The 23,531-nt window shown below is 40.6% G+C and overlaps 2 protein-coding genes across 6 annotated transcripts in view; both read left to right on the top strand.

Moving 5' to 3' along the window:
• The window catches only part of LOC136959830 (uncharacterized), a 42,537-nt gene extending 29,690 nt beyond the window's left edge, over positions 1-12,847 (top strand). The window contains exons 5-7 of the mRNA XM_067254029.1: positions 116-207; positions 10,676-10,771; positions 11,100-12,847. Coding sequence (XP_067110130.1) covers positions 116-207; positions 10,676-10,771; positions 11,100-12,100 — 1,189 coding nt within the window. The 3' untranslated portion in view covers positions 12,101-12,847. The remainder of the gene's footprint in view (positions 1-115; positions 208-10,675; positions 10,772-11,099) is intronic.
• A 7,994-nt stretch (positions 12,848-20,841) lies between these two features.
• The window catches only part of apaf1 (apoptotic peptidase activating factor 1), a 56,460-nt gene continuing 53,770 nt past the window's right edge, over positions 20,842-23,531 (top strand). For all 5 annotated transcript variants that reach the window (XR_010878791.1, XM_067254094.1, XM_067254097.1 and 2 more), the window contains exons 1-2: positions 20,842-20,980; positions 21,929-22,177. Coding sequence is in view for 4 of the 5 variants with exons in the window: in XM_067254094.1 (XP_067110195.1) it covers positions 22,034-22,177 (144 nt within the window). In the remaining variant the exon portion in view is untranslated. The remainder of the gene's footprint in view (positions 20,981-21,928; positions 22,178-23,531) is intronic.

Here is a 23,531-nt window from a genome sequence, read left to right as displayed (position 1 = left end):
TCTAAGCAAAAAGGTTTTATTTGTTTGTCCTTATTTATGTAATTCCATTGTTATCTTAATGTGTTGATAGGATAATTTGCATGTTAATTGGACCATAATCTACTGTTTCTCCTAGATATGAAAGAAAGAGAAGGTGGGATGAAGCTATGGCCCCAGTTTGCAGCCCCACAGGCACAACTGAGGCATCTCTTCTAGAATACTCTGAAGGTATGCCCAAGCTATACTTTTAAGTGTGTTTTTGTTGATTGGTAGGTAGGTGGGTGGGTGGGTGAGTTGAGTGATGGAGAAACAGACAGATATTTATGGAAACTCATAGGGGACTATATTCAAATGATAATGCCGTTTCAGTGTCGGTGGGTGGTAAGCTTTCGTATTACTGCTACCTATCAAATACAATTATACACATGGCCAATCTTCGCTGTTCTAGTTAGCTCCTTGTCCCGTGACAACGGAGCACAGTGACAAGGAGTGACTGACGGCTAATATTAACCAATCTAATATCTGCATTCAATGCACGTAGGCTAATTGGTGTGCATTTAGTAAGACACGAAAACAGGTCAGATCATAACGATTATTTGCACTTGCACAAATGCTCTCCAATATATTTTCAGGTTGCACAGACATAATTTCGGGAGAATTTGTGACTAAAATGGTTGCAATTTCAAGGCCAGTAAACAATATATCCTAATTTTCCATTTGAGCAACCATTATTTGAGTCGCAATTAAAATTTAAATGCACTTTCTAACTATTTGAAAAATGAAAAAAAAAAAAAAAACGACATTCGACATCATATTTTCAAAGACTTGAATGTGCTGTGCAGTGGACAAAATTATAATGCAATAAGATAAACAGCGCCCCCTGTCAATTATATTTCCATTTTCAAGTCACCACAATCTTTTAACCCTTGTGCTGCCTTCGGGTCACATGACCCAAAGGTTCACAACGAACCATCGTTGTGTTTACCCAATTTTACCCAATACAAAAACAAATAAATAGCATTTTCTTTTAACTTCGCAATGTGGGGGGTCTGAGACAGCCCGACGGTTAAAAGAAAGAGCTTCACTTTGTTTTTGTATGCGGTAAAGTTGTCGCAATACGACGGTGGGTTACAATGACTGATGTGTCAGAATGACCCGAAGATAACACAAGGGTTAAGGAAAATGCAATACGTGAGACCTCTCATCAAGGCAGATCTTCTGTAGGGCGAACACCTGAAACAACCTATCCGTACCTGACTTTTGCGGTCATTGCGTGATGGCAAAGTCTGTAGCCTATCATAGGTCCTCCGTGAGGCTCCGGATGCCTTGGAAAAACTAAATTCCGCTCGACGTAGTGACTTAAGCACAACCAATGCTACAAAGAGCAGCGATACAGACTTTGCCATCATGCAATGACCATGTATGCCATCTTAACATTTAATCAATACATTTGTGATATCAAGAATTAGAATTTTTGATATTAAGAATTGCATTTTTGATATAAAAAATTAATTGACTAAATGTTAAGATGGCTTGCCATATGAAAGTCAGGTTACCTATGGTGTGATGAAATGTGATACAAAAATCGCATTAACTATTGATGTCCCTACCAAAGATGATATCAAACTTAACTTATAATGAGTAGGGGCACGCCTGGTTCCAGTGCACGGTCAAACTTTGTTAAACAGTGGCTGTCCATCATAAGTAAACAAGCTAGCTACCAGCTAACATGAATTCCTACCCAACTACTTAGTTTTTGGACATCTGTATTTTTCAAACCCTGCATACGGCCATGGTGTTAAAGTGTATCTTCTTAATTTCCATTTGATAACATTGCATTCAGCATCTTTCGTTTTAGGCCGTAAGGTGAACCCTGTTATCGTTTCAACCCCCTCCACAGTCTGGCATCTACACAATCTTTAGCTCATAAAAAAGAACGAGTCCTGCTAAGCTACCAAAAAAAAGTTTGTCGCTGAAATTCCAGTCGATTGTCGATGCGTCTGTTTTATGCACAACTAGTTTCTTCAGAGCGTAATAGGATTTTGGTGGCACGGTTCGACACGTGATCCTTCTACACCAATAAGGTAGCTGCTTTTTGTCAACATGGATGGATATGGTTGTCAAATAGAGGGTGGGGCCTTGCAAGTTAGTGTTTCCTATGTTTATTTTGCCGTGGCGGCCCGCCACGTCTACATTTCTGCCGCCATGGTATCATAAATAGGGCTGTACAAAATGTTAGGACGTCTATGTGATTGTTAGAGTGCATGTCGGAGAATAGCATGGATACGCGCTTCACACTGCAGTTGAGATTGTGCGTCTTTGAGAAGTCGTATAGCTAACTTGTCAGTTAATTTAAGCCTGTTATTGTATTAGTCTATATTCTTGCTAATTTAAATTAAGTTAACTAGTGATCTGTATTATTCCCCTGCTAGCTAAATTGCACATGTCTGTTGATTCGATAGCGATTGCTGCCTTTGCTTACGTTTGTATTTTCGGTGCATTACTATGCAGAAGTAGTTTTAATTAATAAATAGTGGGTTTATTATTATTTGCTACAGAATGCTTAGCCTATCAAGCTCAAATCAAGCAGACAGTGTACATGCTTTCGAGTACCTTAATCGATAGGCTACTGACCAACGTCAATATTAATACGTCAATTAATAATTGGCAGCATTTATGCCATTTAGAACATACTTTATGAGTGGAAGGTCTCTAAGTAGCCTACTTAGAGACCTCAGTCTCAGTCCTCACTGTCAGTGTCAGGACAGTTATCTTCCAGTTCCTCAGTTTCTTTTGTGTTGGCACAATTACAACAACGACATAAGTCTGTGCAACACAGTCCTGCAGAAAAACATGAACATCTGCCTGTCTCACACGCACTTTTGCAGCCGCAGTGTATCACATGCAAAACACTGTCGGGCCGAATTTCTGTTACGTGCAAGGTCCCATCCACTATTTGCCAAACATATCCATCCATGTTGACAAAAAGCAGCTACCTTATTGGTGTAGAACGATCACGTGTCAAACCATGCCACCAAAATCCTATTACGCTCTGAATAAACTAGTTCTACATAAAACATAGACGCAACGATAATCGACTGGAATTTCAGCGATGAACTTTTTTTTGGTAGCTTAGCACAAATCATTCTTTTTTATGAGCTAAAGATTGTGTAGATGCCAGACTGTGGAGCGGGAATCATTTTCTAAAAGACTTTTCGTGGTTCACCTTGCAGCCTATTTGTCTTCACCACATAATAGCTGGAACAGTGAGATCTGTGGTTTCATAATTCATTAGTTTTTTAACAACACTTCCGTGTTTCCCACAAATCATTAGATTATATTTGTGGTGGTAGGCAGGGGCGGAGCCAGACGTTGTAAACATTAGGGGCTTTGCCCAAACATAGGTCCTAGTATCGGTTTGCCCAATCCCAATGTCCCCCCTAAACCCTAAGTCCCGAACCCTCACAAACTTACTTGACGTCACCTATAAGTGATTCGTTTCGAGACGTTTTCGAGAGCCTGGAGATTCAGTTGTCGTTTTTGTGGGTTCGGAGGAAATGTACAGTGCATACAGAAAGTATTCACAGCGCTTCACTTTTTCCACAACATGATATATTACAGCCATATTCCAAAATAGAATATATTCTTTCTCAAAATTCTACACACAATACCCCATAATGAAAAAAAATCTTTCTACTCTATAAAAAATACACAACGTTCATTTTTGGTGCAGAGTTTATTTGATGGCGGCGTTTAATTGAAGAAATACGGTATAAAAAATTTAAACTAATTGTGAATCACTAGAAGACTGAATTGCGATACATATGTGATATGATTTTTTCCCCCACCCCTAAGAGCTAGTGCAACTAGCTAGTCAACTGATGCTGTATCTAGCCACTACTACTAGTATGATGATATTAACAGTAGTTAATTATATTAGTAAGTATCATTTAAAATACAGTTTTGCAAATATTATTTCACATCTAACATTGCGTTAGCTCTAGCTAAATCACAACAACAGATTACTAGCCGGCTAAACTCCAACAGTACATATTTAGCTCTAGTAAGTGGGTCTGTGCTGGAAACTTCACATTGCCTCATTTAATTTGGAATTGTATATTATCAACTTGAACATGACGCCATAACAACCAATTACAAATTGATTTTCTTTAATCACTGTCATGTAACCATGACCCTCTAGTACAACTGTATTGTAGTGTAGTACAGTATGCTTTGCTTTAACCCTTGTGTTATCTTCGGGTCGTTCTGACCCATCAGTCATTGTGACCCACCGTCGTATTGCGACAACTTTACCGCATACAAAAACAAAGTGAAGCATTTTCTTTTAACCGTTGGGCTGTCTCAGACCCCCCACATTGCGAAGGTTAAAAGAATTATTTTTATTTGTTTTTGTATTGGGTAAAATTGGGTAAACACAACGATGGTTCGTTATGAACCTTTGGGTCACAATTTTGAAACCTTTGGGTTTCACAATTTTGAAAAAGTTAAGATTTGTGAGGATTAAGCTATTTTCAGAGATTAGTGATTTTCTATAATTTTGTTTGAAACTTCATTGAAAAAGCAAAGGCTGAGGAAGTACACCAGACATTGTTAGAATACTCTGGTGTCCGTTTGAGGTTTTATAGTCATAAAAATATTATAAGTCATCATTTTTCAAAATTATATGGGTAGTTTTTACCCGGCCCCTAACGCGACGATGCAAAGTAGCGTCTTACGAATGTCAAATGTCGAATATGAAACTAACTTCACCTCGGTCATCTTATGACTGAAGTTAGCCAGGATCATGATTTCCAGTTAATATAGTAAGCTTGGCAGAATAACGATACAATGCATTGCGTTACTTATGTTAACTACTTTACAGACCAATTATCATGTGAAACACTTACAGACAAATGGCATGGGTATTTAACATCTTATAAATAAAATGTCTCACACATCATGAATGCCTGCTAGCTAGCATGCTATTTAGCAAAGCAAGCTACAGTCTGTAGAGACTTTACATCAGTCCACTCCCTGGATACGCCCCTGGTTGGCCGTGTTGCGTCTTTGCTCCGCAGCTTCGCTTGTTGTAAATCAACCAATCAGCGCGCAGCTCATCTATATATTCATGAGCATACCATAAAAGGGAGAAAACCTCTCGTTTTATTCCAGGGCTATTTCACAGGGTGCATTAGGGAGCCTAGAACAGCACCCGGGCCATTTTCAGCCCAACCAATGTTACCTACCCTATTAGGAGACCTTAAGGAACAGTGTGAAATACCCTATAAAATCAGTAAATGACCCCTTTTATTATGTCCCTTTCCGTTGATTTGAATATTCTGAATATATCCACTGCATATTGCAATCCGTTTCCCCTTGATCTGGAGGTATTACTCCAAAAAGAATCACTTACACTGACCGGTACAGTGTGCTACTTATACAGCAGTTTACAGTTGTACCCGCTATACAAAGAAGCAACGCTTGACGGACTAACAGCGGTAACTAAAGGTGGGCATGGCTACGCAAAAGTTTGTTGTGATCTGAGAAATATAGGTACCAAAGCCACTGAGAACCAGCTGCATCACGGGCACTGCACTATCTACACATCTATAATTCCAGAAATCTGTGTGTGTCACCGACATCATCGCGGGCACTATGCCCTATCTATAATTCCAGGAATCTGTATATGTGTGCATGTGCCACCAATTGTATCACTGGCCCTGTGCACTCTGTGGTTCAAGTAACCTTTTCACTGACATCCTAAGCACTAGGCCTGTCCCCGACTAAGATTTTCTTTGGTCGACCAAGACTCGACTAAACACTTCTGAAAACCGACTAATCGAAATTTGAAACGTTTTTTTTTTTTCTTCTATAAATGTCACAATGTTTTTCATCAAACCATTTTGTTTGATGTTTTACCTCACTGTTTTAGGAGATAATATGAAAGAAATACATACGTAAGATTGAGATTGACAACTAGACAAAAATAAAGGTACAAACATTTTCCCGATTTGACTCAATGTAGCTGCTGGACATTCCAGACTCAGCCGCTATAAAATAAGCTTTTACTAATAAATAAGCCTTGTGTCACCAGTCCTGTTGTTACTAAATGCCAATATAATACAAAATGCCTGATTGGTTATTATTTATTATCTCTTACAATGTACAACAAATTTAAAATATTGTTTGTTTAACATGCAAATCATCCGAGCTCGCTGATCACTGCCTGAAAAAGTGCGGCATGTGAACTTACGTAGAAGCAGAATGAAGAACGGTGAACCAGAGAAAGATTTTGTTGTCTTGGCCGGAAAAGATAATGTCATTCGATTTGGATCTGATTCTTTATAATAAGCATATTCATTTTTCAACCCAGCGCGTTAGCATGAGCGAAGTAGGCCAACTTACGGTTTTCAGGTGGTAGGCTACATCATATTCGACATCGAACTATGAAAAAAAAAAAACCTTGGCAGAGTTTGCATTCAACGTTTTTCGAGTCACCTGGCACTTTGTAAATGTATTTAAATGAAATGCTGCCATACCACAGATTTCTTTGCCATTTTGCCAAATAACACCGACAAAGTTAGCCTGGTCCTTACCAGACTCTCGTACATTTCATTTGTACAGAGAGTCTGGCCTCGCTCCATTGACAAGCATTGACTTCCTTGTAGGCGGGTACTCTGTTGAAGTTTAAAACTATTGGATCTGCCCAGAGCCACTCTGATCTTCCATAACCAATCGCTAGCTTTCGCCTTAGCCAATTCTTTCACCACTACTGTAACAGAGCTAGCTGCCGTAGCTGGAAAATCAAACTGTTCCCGAACCCCGTGGGGAGGAGGGCCACAACATCATGACCACCAACAAAAGAAAAGATTGTTCTTGCTCTGGCTTTAGCTTATGGATATTCGGCAGCGTTGCCACAACGGACCGAATGGCTTCGCTCGCATCTTTCTCCGCCGCCATTACGGAACTACAACACAAACTAGCGCACAAGAGCCACTCCCTCTGTTCGCTGATTGGCCGGTAGAAAATTACCCAGAGACATCTGACTTACTTACCTCATGGCCAGACCTAGTACAGAAGCAAAATCAAAATTGAGCGGTACGTAGGAGGGCAGAGCCAGGCTACGACAAAGTAGGCTATGGCAGAGTTTGTAGTTTGGCAGCCAATTGTGCTTGTCCCCTGTGCAAAAAACAAAACAAAGCGCAGATTAATGAAAGGGAAAATGGTAACACCTTTTATTTTAAATTATATATTTTTAGAGTTGCTTAATTTGTCTTAAAGATCCTGTAAAGTGGAATTGAAAACGACTTAAGTTCACTACATCACAGAAGAATGTGTTATTAACTGCCCATCCAAATTCGAATGAAAAAAAACACAGACAAGTATGTTAAATTAGGCTTTTGAAAAATGTCTGCAATCAGCAGTCTTCTCAGCTTGAGACTGGGGGGAGTGTTGCCTGAAGGAGCTTCAGCTCCGCCCCTTGCTGGAAGGCGCCACCTCTATAGGTTACCTACGAACCAGATAATGGATGCTACGTCAAGCCTGAAACAGTATAGAATTCAAATGTATTTGTTCAATGAGTGAAATAGGGCTGGGCGGTATGACGGTACCGGGCGATGGTAGAAATGTGTCTACAGGGAGAGATTTGGCTGTACCGTTTCAACCGTGGTATACTTTTTTTTAAATTATGTATTTCATACACCCTTATTAAGCATATATGCCATAACCCCCCACCCCCCTTCTCACATGATATATTAATATAATAAATGTATACTCTTATTTTGAAAACAAATTCACACAGTAGTTGCATGTTGTTGTTGCTCTGCAGCAGAGAAGACGATAACTGCAGCAGGTAGGTTGGGCAAAAAGGGCTTGCATCCAAAGTCTATATTTTTGTATTACACGTGTCAATTAAATGTCTGGTTGTTGTATTGTATATAAGCCATCATATAAATAGCATTCTTGTGATATTTAGAATTGTAGTTTAACTTTTATTTGATTTGCTATTTTCATATGACCCTGAAGAATATTTGCGTTGGTCTGATGGAATTTTCGATGTGGAGTGTATTTTGTCTAAGCGGACCACATTCATGCCGATGCTAATTAATTATATATTTGATGACCCATTCTGCAGGTAACCAATTCGATTTGTTGTTCTAGTTTTATGTCTCGTGCTGTAAAATTATTGTTGTAAAATTACACTGGTGGCGTTGCTAGCATTCTTGATCTAGGATGACTAGTGAAGGCTAACTACTTACTAACTGAGAGTGAGGTCATGCCGGGAAATATCAAACTGAGGCTTTAACGTATCGACCGAGCTTTAACGAGGTTGATACGCCGAAACCGAAGTTAGATATGGATAGTAAATCTCAGACTGATTGCTTTCGCTCATTTTGAAATGTTTTGTTTTTACCTCAAGTGTTGTCTCATGTGAGGCAGTTGTTTTTGTTTGTAATAAATAATCGAGTGTGATGATGAAGTACGGTATGGTTATTTTGTACCATTTCTTAATTGAAGTTACAGAACAATAACTATACCGTGATATATACCGTAACCGTGATATCAAATTACTCATACCGTGATAGATTTTGGCCATATCACCGACCCCTAGAGTGAAACATACAGATGCATATAAATGAAATGTTCCCCTAAGCTGTAACACAGGAGTAAAAATGGACACCAGAGACGGCAGACAGTGAGCTCTCCAACTACTTCTAGCACATTAGCTACCATTTCACCAAAATACCATCATTCTACACCGAGTAGCCAAATATCAAGTTAGCGGTTTGCACTAACTCATAGCAGAGATACCTCTGGAAAAGTTACCTAGTATAATTATAACAAGCACACAGAACTGAGTGATGAACTGCTGGCGGCGGTGGATGGTCCGGGTGCGACCGGAGGCGGAACGACCGGAAGGGGATGCTCGGTACGGCTCCGCGCTGCAAGAGAAGCCGTGTGTCCCCGAACCCCGTCTATCTCTGGTCCATGTTAAAACTGTCCGCCGTGAAATGGTCACTGCAGAGGCGGCTGTTGGATTTTAGCCGAAGCTTTCCATCAGCGTGGCTCTTCACAAAATCAATCCACCTATTTTTCCTTTCTTCATCAATAGGGAAATTAAAGAGCGTTGCAGCGCAGCTGAAGTTTTTGCATCATGGGAAGATGCAGTGTGAAACTGTTCTACGGTTTAACTCCACATTTCAGTGCAACAAAGTTTTCGCGCTTTGCACATGCTTTCAGGAACTCATTTCACACGTATATAATGTACTGAGAAGCAAATCATGGAATTTGCTTTACAGGATCTTTAAATAATATAATCTACAATTTCTGTAGAACATTTCTTTAATTCAGCAATGTTGACACAAGCGGGAATCGGATCTCACACTGCCGTACAGCAGCTCGACTAAAAACATCTTAGTCGACCAAGAGCATATCGACCAGAAAATCGACTAGTCGGCTGAGTGGGGACAGCCCTACTTAGCACCAACTGCATCACGGGCATTGTGCACTAGTTAGTAAGAATGCTAAGAGATCTCTTGAGAGCACTAAAGAAATGTGAGAGTGGGAATTTGGGCATTTTCCCCAAACATTGCTATTAGAAAGTGTTAAATGTTCTTTAAAGTGTAACTCCTCTTAACTTTATGTAAAAACATAACATGATTTTTTATGAAGGCTTAAGAAGACTAGGAAAACTATGAACAATCAAAATTAAGTACATTTACATTTATGCATTTAGCAGACCCTTTTATCCAAAGCGACTTCCAAGAGAGAGCTTACAAAAGTGCATAGGTCACTGAACATAACGAGATAGCCCCAAACATTGTGGGTAACCAAACAATGAAGCATACAGTGTGAAAAACGAATGTCCCAAAGGGAAGAACCATAAGAGCATGTAGTTAGACAAGTTACAATTAAACAGCATTAACCTCAAAAGTGCAAGGTTGTACCTGTGGAAAAAGCAAGCAACAATAATATATTTCACAGTGAGTACAATCATTTCAAGTCAGTTAACTACAACAACAACTAACCAACAAGAGCAACATGTCTCAATAAGAGTCATCATGATCCTGAAGGAAACTAACATCAGGTCCAGCCACATTCCTAAGTACCGTTGTACTCCTGGAACAAGTGCGTCTTGAGCCTTTTCTTGAAGGTGGGGAGATGGTCAGTGTCTCTGATGGAGGTGGGGAGTTCATTCCACTATTGGGGGGCCAGACAGGAGAAGAGCTTGTGTTGGGACAAACATAAAATCTTTGTTTGGATTTCTGAAGAATGCAAGAACATGCATGAGTTTATACGACTATTATAATAATTCTGTGAAATACTGTTTTCATTGTATTTAGCTGAACTCTTATTTGCTTTTGTTATGAATGGCCGATATGTGTGATGTGATATACAATTTTTGTGTAATATATATTTTTTAGAGCATTGATGTGAATGTCTACTTGCTTACTGGATTTTCCATTTTTATTTCTCGCTAGTAGTCTCTAGTTATTGAACTAAGATGTGAACCTACAAATGCATCATGGAATAAGGTAGCTTTCTATGCTACACTGTACAAAAAAAGACTGTATGAACATTCGATTCAATATGTTGGCAGTTACCTTGCTCTCACATTCAAGAAAAAAAAAAAGAGGAATTTTGCACTTGGTCACCTTTTGACCAATTGTTTTTCTTTTAATTTCCACCGTACTAGAAAAGGAACAGGAGGAAGAGTTGGAACAAACTAAAGTGAAGCATGCTGTGGTTACCCATCCCCAAGACCATGACTATGCAAGTTGCCCACCTCCTGGTAAGTAGCTATCTAACTCCATACTTAGCAATAGCATTGTATCCAACTATATTTAAAGGCAGGATCCACTATTGCTTGCTCAACTTTGGTGGGCTCTCTGTTGGTGGCTTTGTGCAAATCAGCGTGGAGGTGGGATTTTTCCTTGTTGAAATATCTTCAGTTTACTTTCACTAGCCCATAGTGATGTTGCTAATCCACTAATGCCCTTGTAATTGGAGTGATAAACTCAAAAGGACTGTAAGAAGACAGTCAATGATACTCATGTATAATGAACAGTAGTTTAGCATGACAATAACTGACTCTCCAGTTTTGTATTATTTGTCTACAGATGCTATGGAGAAGGTACTGGAAAAGATTAAGGAGTTGGAGGAACGCCTCAAGAAAAACACAAGGGTCCAGACACAGTTGAGCAGGTTTTGTGTTTCAGATGAAGATTTCAAGTACTACACTAGATTTTCCTCTGAACACATTTTTACGTTTTTTTGGAAATCAATTGAGCCCTCAGCATCAAAAGTTGTATATTGGAATAAAGCACAAAAAATGGGAATGGAGAATGTGTTCCAGGAAACACCAAGCCCTCACTGCAAGCTACCTCTCATCGATGAGTTTTTTTTGTATTGTTTGCGCACTGCTGCTGGACTTAACGAGAAGGTGTTGGCTGGTATGTTTGGTTTGAATGTTTCCACTGTGAGCAGGATACTCATTACTTGGGCCAACTATTTATATCTTTTACTTGGATCCATTCCTATCTGGATGACTAGGGATCAGGTGAGGAGAGCAATGTCTCGGAAGTTTCAGAGAAAATGTCCCAAAGTCAGAGTCATATTGGATTGCTTTGATCTGCAATGTGAATCACCAACATCCAACATTTCATGCTCTGAGACAGATTCCACAGACTCAAAGTCTCATTCCACATTCAAGGGGCTGATTGGTGTTTCACCAAGTGGTGAGGTGACTTTTGTCTCCACGCTCTACAAAGCATCCATCTCTAACAAGGAGATGACAAGGTTGTCTGGAATACTTAATTTACTGGAGCAGGGGGATGAAGTAATGGCTGGCAAGGACTTCCTGATTGAGCATTTATTGTCCATGGTTGGAGCCAAGCAAGTTCCCCCTCAGTTCCCACTAAAAGACAAAGTGAAAACCCTTGAAATGACCCACCCTCTTTTCAAAAGAATTATGTGTAAAGTCAAAGAGTTCCATATATTTGACTGTTCTATTCCACTTTACTTAGCTGGCAGCATCAATCAGATCTGGGTAAACAGCTGTCTGCTCCTAAATTATCTAGGACCAATGGAGTTGGATGATAAACTAGCAAAATGCATATGAGCCCTCTATTCTGTTAGGGGTATATGAAAGGTATATATTCCCCATCTTTGCTGCAAGTGTTATTTTCAATGCAGTTTGTTTTCCCTTTGTAGCTTATAGTGCTTTTTTCTCATTTTTATGCCTATGTAGTTGTTGCTTGTCTTAAGAATGTCATTGCTCAGGATGATCTTGTTACACTGTGGACATAATAAAAAAAAAAAAAAAAAAGAATTTGACTTATGAGGTAGCGATAGCGAAACAACTCTTGAGCCCAAAGCACACCATTTGAAAAGTCATAATGTCAAAAACTGTTTGTAAGTTTGTAATAAAATGTGCAAGGTTGTGTCTTGATGTGAGAGTATATGTAAATGTATTCCAGAATCACTAATGAGTTCCAAAGGTTTTTCCTGTGCAGTTACGGATAGGGTTTGTAGACAAAGTGGATACATTAATCTATAGAGAAATTGAAAAGGTAGAGGAAGTAAATAAGAAAATAAATGGATAATATGAACCAGCTGGTATCGATCATTTGGATCATTAGTTTTAAATTGTGTGATTGCTGAGAGGATGCTGCGCGCAGCACTCGGATGTTTCGCGTTTGTCAACTGCCAGAAGCAGTAGCTCGGTTACAGATGTCCAGCCATCATGAAGCAAACGTACTAACTAGAGCCCGACCGATAAAGGAATTTTAACGCCGATACAAATATTTGGTGATTTAAAAATCCAATATTCCGATATATCGGCCGATATATATTTCAAAATAAAGATATACAGAAACGCGTAACAAAACATAAACAGATTTCCCTAACGGTCTGCCTGACAGGGTTTGTGGCATTCTAAACACAAGGGACGTTGTAGAGTGCCCTCTGGTGAACAAACTATGCAACACCAACACTCAACAATGGTTGAAGGGTGTTTTGTCCGTTACTTTTGTTGTTTTTTAAATATTAATTTATCCACCATTATAAATACCGATAGTTTGGAAAATGCTTAATATCGGCCGATAATATCGGCCCGTCGATATATCGGTCGGGCTCTAAAACATACTCACCTGGATCAGAGAAAAGAAAAAAGGAAAAAAAACGAAGAGAAATGGAGTCGAGGAAAAAGGTACGCTGCTAGTAGCATATTAGTATCTATTGATATAATTGTTTAACCACCTCAACAACAGCAGCTGCGGTGCCAATGTTCTTCTTAGCTAGCTACGAACCTTAGCTAGCGCTAGCTAGATAATGTTTAGCAGGTCCTAATGTTGTTTTCCCAAATCAGACGATAACCAAGTTATCAGCCAGATGTGTTATGATGCAGTTATAGATGACTTGACTTGTTTTATCAAAATGTTTTATCTCTTAATGAAGCCTATTTTTATTGCACTTTTGTATTTGGACAATTTTGTACTTAGTGGAAATAGCGTTTACGCACCTCTAAATAGCGTTTACGCACCTTTAAGTTCCCTGCGCCTTGTATTGTGCCGTTGGGAAAATCCGAAATAAATTTGGTGTCATTTTAAAACACCTAAGACTAAGTTTCATATTGAACATATAAACGCTGTAGTCTGAATAATTTTCATCTGCGTTGTAGGCTATTATTTTCTGTGACACTCCAATGTGTGCCTTGCGGCTACGGCGGCAACACCAATCAGAATCCAAGAAGTAGTGTAAATACGTTTACATTTAGTCATTTAGCAGACTCTTATCCTGAGCGACATACAGGATGCCTTCCTGGCAGTGCCTTCCTGTTCGGAATGGATTAATTAGCGATGAATATCAGACGATTTTTGAAGAGACCATTAGCCTAAAGAATATATTGTGCTTATTAAAGTTATGCATTGTGCTTATTAAAGTTCTGTCTTATGAACTTAGAAGTGTGTTCAGGCTTAAACATTGTGTCTCACACGGGGCGGGGGGGAGTCAGGGGTGCGGGCGGAGAAAGAGGAACAATCCAGACTAGTTTCGACCACAGAGTGTGGGGGAAAAGGCTGTATTTTGTGTCTCTATCTCTTCATTTTCAGAAACAACCTTGAAACCAGGTGGAGACTGCACCCGAGCATGTGGGACGCATAGGCAAGAACAACTCCCTGCTGCACAGGAGAACAAGCTCAACCCTCTTCTTGTGTTTTTTATTTTACTGCACTGTATAATATATGCTGGGGCAGGGACAGATAGTTAGTTGGACTTCGTGAACCAACCCAAGCTCTGTTGCGGGTAGGAAAACGTATGCAAACCCCAAGGCTCTGTACTTGTTGATTTCCAACTGCTGCACTAAAGCTGATATTATGGGACCTCTGCGACTCCAGACCACTTTCTAGAACACAGACTTGTGTCATTGAATACCATCATTACATATTGGAATAGACACAAATAATTTAAATCCTTCACCATCGACTGCTCCCATGCACTGCCACAGATTCTGCAAAAGGCCTCAAGTACAAAGTAAGATCAATTCATTCAATTCACAAAATGTTGTTTTGGTTCGCACAACATCGCATTAAGACAGGGACAATCGCTACTATTAATAACGTGCTTTCAACTACGATGATGCAGGTGTAAGCCAAGTAATAAAACGTAATGATAAATAAATAATACAATTCAAAGTTTACTGTGATAATGTGGCTTAGGCAAATTATTATCTACAGGAGCCACTAGGTGGCGCTAATAGGAATGATGTTAGGTTATCGAGCTTGCTTTGGCAGGTGGTTTTTGGGATAAAAAACGACACATGGAAACTGGAATGAGCAGTCAATAAATCACCCGTGTTCTAGACCTTCCCTGATAATTATTGCATCTCACAAGTGTTCTTTGGAATTATTACATTGGCGACGAGGTGAACAGCTGACGGGAGACGTCAACGTTTTTGCGTTTGTGCGTGCAGACGTCGAAGGAGCTCGTTTCTGGAAGGCTAACGCTGGCTAGCTGTTAGCGGAGTCATGGCTGCCACGGTAGGATCACTATCGACCTTTGATCATCCGACACAGTCTTGGGAAGAATACTGCGAAGTGCTGGGCCATTTTTTCGAGGCGAACGGCATTGATGATGAGGGCAAGAAAAGAGCAATTTTGTTGAGTTCAGTTGGAAGTCAAACCTACAGTCTGATGAGGAATCTGCTTAGTCCTGTGAGGCCGGGAGTGAAGCAATTCGCTGAGCTAGTGGACTTGCTAAAGGCGCATTTCAACCCGAAGCCGAGCGAAATCGTGCAACGGTTTAGGTTCAATTCAAGGAACAGAAGCGGGGATGAAAGTGTGAGCGACTATGTAGCGGCGCTGCGTAGATTGGCACATTGCAATTATGGGGACAACTTAAAGGAGATGCTGAGAGATAGATTGGTCTGCGGTATAAATAATGACCGTATGCAACTGAAGTTGTTATCCGAGACTGGACTTACTTTTGAAAGGGCATTGGTCCTTGCTCAAGCGATGGAGACTGCTACCAAGGATGTGAGAGAAATACAAGGTAAAAGCGAAGACAGTGCTAATATGACGGGGAAGACAGAGACGGGTCAAGGAAGTGTGTTCCAGTTTGGCACGCGTCAGAGTGATACACCAGCACAAGAGGGGTCCATAAGGCGGTGTTACAGATGTGCAGGAAATCACATGGCAAATGAGTGCCGTTTTCGGGAGGAAAGGTGCCATCAATGTGGTAAACAAGGTCACATAAAAAGGGCGTGTAGGGCAAGATCATCTACCGGAGTGTCTAAACCAAGAGAGGAAGGAAGGCAAAACCAAGGAAAAGTGAAAACCAAGTATGGGGCACATCACATCAGCAGGGAAGCTGAACAGAGCGATGTGGAAGAAGTAGAAATGTTTACAATGTATAGCATGTCAGAGGACATCCCGAAAGTATCACCTATCAAAATAACCTTGAAGGTAAATGGGTCGGATGTGAAGTTTGAGGTAGATACGGGATGCAGTGTTACTATTATGAACAGATCAGAGTACTCAAAGTTGGGGGGCAAGGTCGAAGTTCCTAGCTTAAAGCCTTGCTCTTTACATTTGAAAACATATACAGGTGAGAGAGTAGACACATTGGGTGCAGTTAAGGTGACAGTTAAGCACAAAGAGACATTGACACAGCTGCCTGTAGTAGTTGTGTCAGGCACTGGACTAAATCTGTTGGGTCGGGGATGGATAAAAGAACTACAGTTGGGCTGGGGAACAATAAATAAAGTACAGGAGGGACAGCAGTTGACATTGGAGGAAACGTTAATGAAACATGAGAATGTGTTCAAGGAGGAACTTGGAACACTGAAAGGCCCCCTGGCAAAAATATATGTAAACAAGGAGGAACCACCAAGATTCTACAAACCAAGACATGTGCCTTATGCTATGAAGCCAAAGGTGGAGACAGAGATTGACAGACTTTTGAAAGAAGACATAATAGAACCAGTAAAATTTTCTGAATGGGCCGCACCCATAGTGCCTGTGTTGAAGCCGGACAATACTGTACGAATCTGCGGGGATTACAAATTAACAGTTAACAGGGCATCCAAGTTAGAGCAGTATCCAATCCCCAAAACAGAAGACCTTTTTGCAACTCTTGCAGGAGGACAGAAGTTCACAAAGTTAGATATGAGCCATGCATATCAACAGATCACATTGGACGAGGACTCAAAAGACATACTGTACAGTAAACACACACAAGGGTTTGTTTATGTATAAACGTTTACCTTTTGGTGTCTCTAGCAGCCCTGCTATTTTTCAGAGAACAATTGAGGGGGTTCTCCAAGGAATTCCGCATGTGGCCATTTACCTGGATGACATCCTGGTGACAGGGAGGACTGATCAAGAGCACCTGAGAGCACTAACTGAGGTGCTGCAGAAGTTGGAGACTGCAGGCTTGCGTCTGAAGCGGAGTAAGTGTACCTTCATGGGGAACGAGGCTGTGTTCTTAGGACATAGAGTGGATGCAACAGGCATCCATCCCCTGAACGACAAGGTACAAGCAATTCAAGATGCACCAGCTCCTACTAATGTGACTGAGCTAAAGGCTTATTTGGGACTACTCAACTATTATAACAGGTTTTTGCCAAACCTGTCTACAGTGTTAGCTCCTCTTCACACACTACTGAGAAAGGAGACAAAATGGCAGTGGGGGGAGAAGCAGCAGGCATCATTTACCCACTCAAAGGAACTAATGCGGTCATCAGAGGTGTTGGTTCACTATGATGCAGGGAAAGACCTCATTCTCTCTTGTGACGTATCGCCCTACGGTGTGGGGGCAGTGCTGTCACACCGTATGTTGGACGGGACAGAAAGACCAATAGGGTTTATGTCCAGGACACTGAATGCAGCAGAAAAGAACTACTCTCAGCTGGACAAAGAGGGGTTAGCTGTAATGTTTGGAGTACAAAGGTTCCACAGATACATATATGGCAGGAAGTTTACCATATGCACAGATCACAAACCGTTACTGGCTCTTTTTAATGAAATGAAGGCAGTGCCACAGATGGGTTCTCCAAGAATCCAGAGATGGGCCGTGACTCTGAGGGGTTATGAGTATGAAATCATATACAAGGCAGGAAAGTACCATGGGAACGCGGATGCTTTGAGCCGTCTTCCGTTGCCGTTTACACCCAGCATCAAAGCTCAAGAGGACCGAGTTCTGATGTTTGATGACACAGACCTGGGATTAGTGACATCAGAACAAGTAAGGGTCTAGGGTCAGAGAACATGTGGTCAGAGGTTGGCCAGCACAGACAGAGGGAGCTGAATTTGCACCATACGCAGTCAGGAAAACAGAGTTGAGCGCGCAAGATGGTTGTGTGTTGTGGGGAGCACGAGTGGTTTTGCCACAGCCAGCACGTAAAGTTACATTACAGCAACTACATCAGAGTCACCCGGGGGTCTCAAGAATGAAAGCATTGGCAAGGAGTTATGTGTGGTGGCCAAAAATGGATGAAGAGATTGGGAGTCTGGTTAGGACCTGTACCGTCTGTCAGGAACACAGGAAAGCTCCAGCAGCGGCTCCACTGCACCCATGGGAGTTTCCCGAGAAGCCCTGGAGGAGATTGCACATGGATTATGCAGGCCCATTTCTTGGGAAGATGTTCTTGATGATCATCAATGCACATTCAAAATGGATGGATGTGTACCCAGTGAATTCTGCTTCGTCTATCACTACTATGGATTGCCTAAGACAGAGTTTTAGTAACCAAGGGATACCAGAGATGGTGGTGAGCGACAATGCAACTTGTTTTGTAAGCGCTGAAACACAAGACTTCTTTAGAAATAACGGGATAGTGCATGTTACCTCAGCCCCATATCATCCTTCATCAAATGGATTGGCGGAACGAGCCGTACAGACCTTCAAGGAGATGATAAAAAAAAGTGCAGGGGGGAGTATATCAGCAAGGGTGTCCGGGGCATTGTTTGCCTACAGAATAACTCCTCAATCGACAACAGGACTTTCACCAGCTGAAATGTTAGTAGGTCGTAGGCTACGCTCCACTCTGGACTTGGTTCATCCAGATCTAAAAAGGAAGGTGGAAGGTAAAGAAAACAAGCAAAAAGAGGACCATGACAAACATGCCAAGGACAGAGGCTTTGCAGAGGGGGACCTGGTCCTTACCCGAAACTTTAGTCAGGGACCTAAGTGGATCCCAGGATTTATAGACTCAGTGACGGGTCCTGTCTCCTTTAAGGTCAGGGTAGGCAATGGTGCAGTGGTCAGGAGACATGTGGATCAAATACTTACCCGGAGTCAGGAAGGTACAGAGGAGAGGCAAATGGAGGCTGAGGAGGACAGACTAAGCTCCAGTGAGCCATCGGTGTCTGGGGTTCAACGCCCAGAAACAGAGACTGTTCCAGCAGAAACTCTTTTTCAGGAAGGAGCAACACAGTCAGACACCTTTAGCCAAGCTTGTGAACAGCAAGGGCTGGCTACGCCTTTGGAAATGCACACGGCTGAGGTTCGCCAGTCACAGAGAAAGAGCAACCTTCCTAGCCGGTTAATAGACTTTGAATTGTAGACCCTGAGACAGGAAATCCTTAGGAGGTTGTTACTAGTGTTAACTCAGGATACAATGGTACTACAATATTACGTAAACATGTGTTATATTAGTTTAGAGTTTTATATTGTCCTATTGGTTATGGTTTTACCACATGTTAAAATGGGAAGTCCATAGTGATGTCTTAAGGGGGGAGGAATGTGATAATGTGGCTTAGGCAAATTATTATCTACAAGAGCCACTAGGTGGCGCTAATAGGAATGACGTTAGGTTATCGAGCTTGGTTTGGCAGGTGGTTTTTGGGATAAAAAACGACACATGGAAACTGGAATGAGCAGTCAATAAATCACCAGTGTTCTAGACCTTCCCTGATAATTATTGCATCTCACAAGTGTTCTTTGGAATTATTACATTTACCCACCTATAATTTTACCACTACAGCCCTGAATGTAAGATGTTTAAGATGATGATGATTAAGATGATTAAGAATGTAAAATCAATTTACCGGGCTCGGATAGCATTATTTTTTACCAGTCATTTCCTCAGAAATGTCTCATCGGGTTTGCCGCTGTGTATTTAACTTGTTCTCTTACTAGTTAAATCATTTTTTTCAAGGGATTTTTTTTGTAATTGTGCTATAAATCTTTTATAGAGCTTTTTATTTTAAATTTGCTACAAAAAAATCGTAATCGAAGATGTTACCTCCGATGTCCATAATATGTCAAAATGACCATATTCCTTCATCCCACCAGTCTTCTATAAATAAAGATTTTCTATTAGATAATATACATGTATTGTTCCAAATTGACATTATGTGGCCTAAAATTGTGCTTGAATATTAGAAGGACCTGTTGGTGGAAAGTCGAAAGTTTCTAAGCCAGTTTAGAAATTACAATAAAGTCACATTGTAAAATAAATGTAATGTAAATGTAATATAAATACTGTAATGTCTCTTTGGAGCCAGTTATTCATAATTAACTTAAATTTATGTAGCTTGCTATCTAAGTTTGGATTTTCTAAGTTTTCTTAATTCAAAGAAATAAAGTTAAATGAAGGAATCATGAAGCCCAATGTTCGTAATTTTTGTCGTTTATGTAGCCTAATGAAATTCTGATTGAATGGCTTTCACATTTCTGATTTGATTCTTGGAACAAACGTAATAAGCGAGTTAAATACATAATATGAAAATTTCTGCAGGCAATATAGGCCTATATAATAGTTTAACAGGTTATTTCGGTAGAAACATTAAATATATGGCGATACAATATAGATTATTGTGTTTGTAGGCTACATTTGTTCAGCTACTTAGTGGAGTGACGTTTTACAGGATTCACAGTCCAAAATGGCGGACCACTGCTGAGCACAGATGTTGCAATGGGAGCTTCGCCTTGTGTTCTTTGGATTGGAACCGTACTTGGGAAATGAAAGATGCCGTCAAACGAGCTCGCAAGGACACGAAAACGTGGATTGATAAACAGCCTTGGCCAGCGAGAACGCATCTGATATCCCACAAGTTCACAGTCAAGTTTATAGATATCCCACTCTTTAAATGGCTCTGAATGACAAAATGTATTGCCAGTGCCACATATCTTTCAGCCATTTATTGATTTATTCATTTCATAAGTATATTTATTTAATATGGACTGAAATGTCATTTCATACGAGAAGCGTCGGTTATCACTAGGCAGCATGTGCCTATCACCATAGACATGCCTATGCCTATCATGGCCAAGCCTGTATGAGTGCAACCCGTCACGTGGGCGCGGAGACGCCACCAGATTGGCCGTGTCTCAGACCGGGAGAGTTGTTTTTGTTGTCAGGAAGCCTCTTATTTCAGCAAGATAAAGGGAGTTTTGTACCTTTAAGGACAACAATCCCTATTCGTTCCGAAAACAATTGTCACTCTACTAACCGGCTTTACTACCCAAACAAGGATTTGGACTGGAAAAAAATACACTCGTGAGTTTTCATTTTTGGACATCAGGATTACTCAGAACACTCGGATCATTCCAGCCTTGGACATGGACAACCTAGCTCTACCTGCTAGACTAGCCTAGATTTCATTGTCGATTGTACTTAAGTCTGGCGAGTGTGTGTAAAAATCTGATGAAATAGTGAGCTAGCTCACTAGACATGCTAGTCATGCTTCTGTGTTTAGTTTAGGCTTAGTTGTGTAGTTTTCAGTTTTTGCTTAAAAGCAACGTCTAGGCTACTTACTAGTGCTAGTTAACCAGCTGGCTACGCCCCGGCAGCAGTACGTAGACTTCAACAGCTGTAAACGCAAACTTTGGCCTGTCACAACAACAGTGTTCGAAAGTATTTTGTAAAAACTACGTTTGGCTTTCAACATTGTTGAGAATTACAAGACGGATCGTGTAATGCCATTACAGTTGGTAAATCTAGTACAACCCAGCTATATCTGTTTTATTCAGCTTGACGTCATTATCCGCTAGTAAATTATTTGCTACACGTCTTCAAATTAAAACCTCTGTGATACCATTTGATTAGATTATTATTCTACTACTACTATATTGCAAGATGCAATATTTAATATCGACATCCGCGGTTGTAAAGATCAGAGTCTTTTCTGAAGTTGGATAATTGTAGTGAAGATGGTGATTGTCGGAGTTATTTGAGGAAATGTTGGTTGCTTTGAGGTTCTGTTCACACAGATGCACCAACAATAGATCAAGGCACTATTATTGGTTATGTTGCTAGTTATATTCATGTTAAATTCACCCTAAACTTACGTTGAGCATCTTACTGTTTTTGTTTGATTTATTACCATAACTCATTTAAAGAAAACAACCTCTGTTTGCCACTAAAAGTATAATACTAAATGTATTATTCTAGACTGAGTAGACTGAACAATCATAGACTAACCATAATCTAAATTCTTATTTCTAGCGTGACACAAACAGACAACAACCCATAATTCACCAACCCATCATTCACCACCCCAGACACACCTTTTTGTGAAGGGTTGTATGATTGATCCAACCTCTTGCCGTCATGGCGATGGACGAAGGCGCGCGGAGCTGTCTGCTACGTTCACGCTACACCCTGGAGCAGGACATCAAGGCCACCTACTTGATGGATCACATGATCAGTGATGGCGTGTTGACTGGAGATGAGGAGGATATCATCAGAAGCAAGGTATGTTCCAAGACAGGAAACTAACTGCATTTGACTGATTTCACGTGAATACATTGGTGAAAGCTGTAGAGTGAATCCTCACCAATCCAGCCATTTTAGAGAAGAAAGGAGGGGTGGTACAAATTTTTTATTGAAGTTACTTCAATAAAATGATTCCCAAATAGAAATGGCAGTGTTACAGCAGTCCTGATAAAAACATGTTTTTAAACAAACTGGTTACCAATACAAAATACACAGCGCTGTACATGGGAGGTAAAACACCTACAGTTAGGTCCATAAGTATTTGGAAATTGACACAATTTTCATCATTTTAGCTGTGTATACCACCACAATGGATTTGAAATGAAACCATCAAGATGTGCTTTAAGTGCAGACTTTCAGCTTTAATTTCAGGGTATTTACATCCAAATCAGGTGAACGGTGTAGGAATTACAATACATTTTATATGTGGCCCCCCCTTTTTTAAGGGACCAAAAGTAATTGGACAATTGGCTGCTCAGCTGTTCCATGGCCAGGTGTATGTTATTCCCTCATAAAGGGAGTTCGTTATTTCATTGACAAGGAGCAGATAAAAGGTCTAGAGTTAATTTCAAGTATGGTATTTGTGTTTGGAATCTGTTGCTGTCAACTCTCAATATGAAGTCCAAAGAGCTGTCACCATCAGTGAAGCAAGCCATCGTTAGGCTGAAAAATCAAAACAAACCTATCAGAGAGATAGCAAAAACAATAGGTGTGGCCAAATCAACTCTTAAAAAGAAAGAACGCACTGGTGAGCTCAGCAACACCAAAAGACCCTGAAGACCACGGAAAACAACTGTGGTGGATGACAGAAGAATTCTTTCCCTGGTGAAGAAAAACCCCTTCACAACAGTTGGCCAGATCAAGAACACTCTCCAGGAGGTAGGCATATCTGTGTCAAAGTCAACAATTAAGAGAAGACTTCACCAGAGTAAATACAGAGGGTTCACCACAAGATGTAAACCATTGGTGAGTCTCAAAAACAGGAAGACCAGATTAGAGTTTGCCAAAAAACATCTAAAAAAGCCTGTACAGTTCTGGAACAACATCCTATGGACAGATGAGACCAAGATCAACTTGTACCAGAATGATGGGAAGAGAAGAGTATGGAGAAGGGAAGGAACTGCTCATGATCCAAAGCATACCACCTCATCAGTGAAGCATGGTGGAGGTAGTGTTATGGCGTGGGCATGTATGGCTGCTAATGGAACTGGTTCCCTTGTATTTATCGATGATGTGACTGCTGACAAAAGCAGTAGGATGAATTCTGAAGTGTTTCGGGCAATATTATGTGACCCTAATATGACCCGAAGCATACTGCGAAAGCAACCAAAGA

This window comes from Osmerus mordax, chromosome 17, assembly GCF_038355195.1.
Source record: "Osmerus mordax isolate fOsmMor3 chromosome 17, fOsmMor3.pri, whole genome shotgun sequence".
NCBI classification, from domain to species: Eukaryota; Metazoa; Chordata; class Actinopteri; order Osmeriformes; family Osmeridae; genus Osmerus; species Osmerus mordax.
This window is presented reverse-complemented; position numbering and strand designations above follow the sequence as displayed.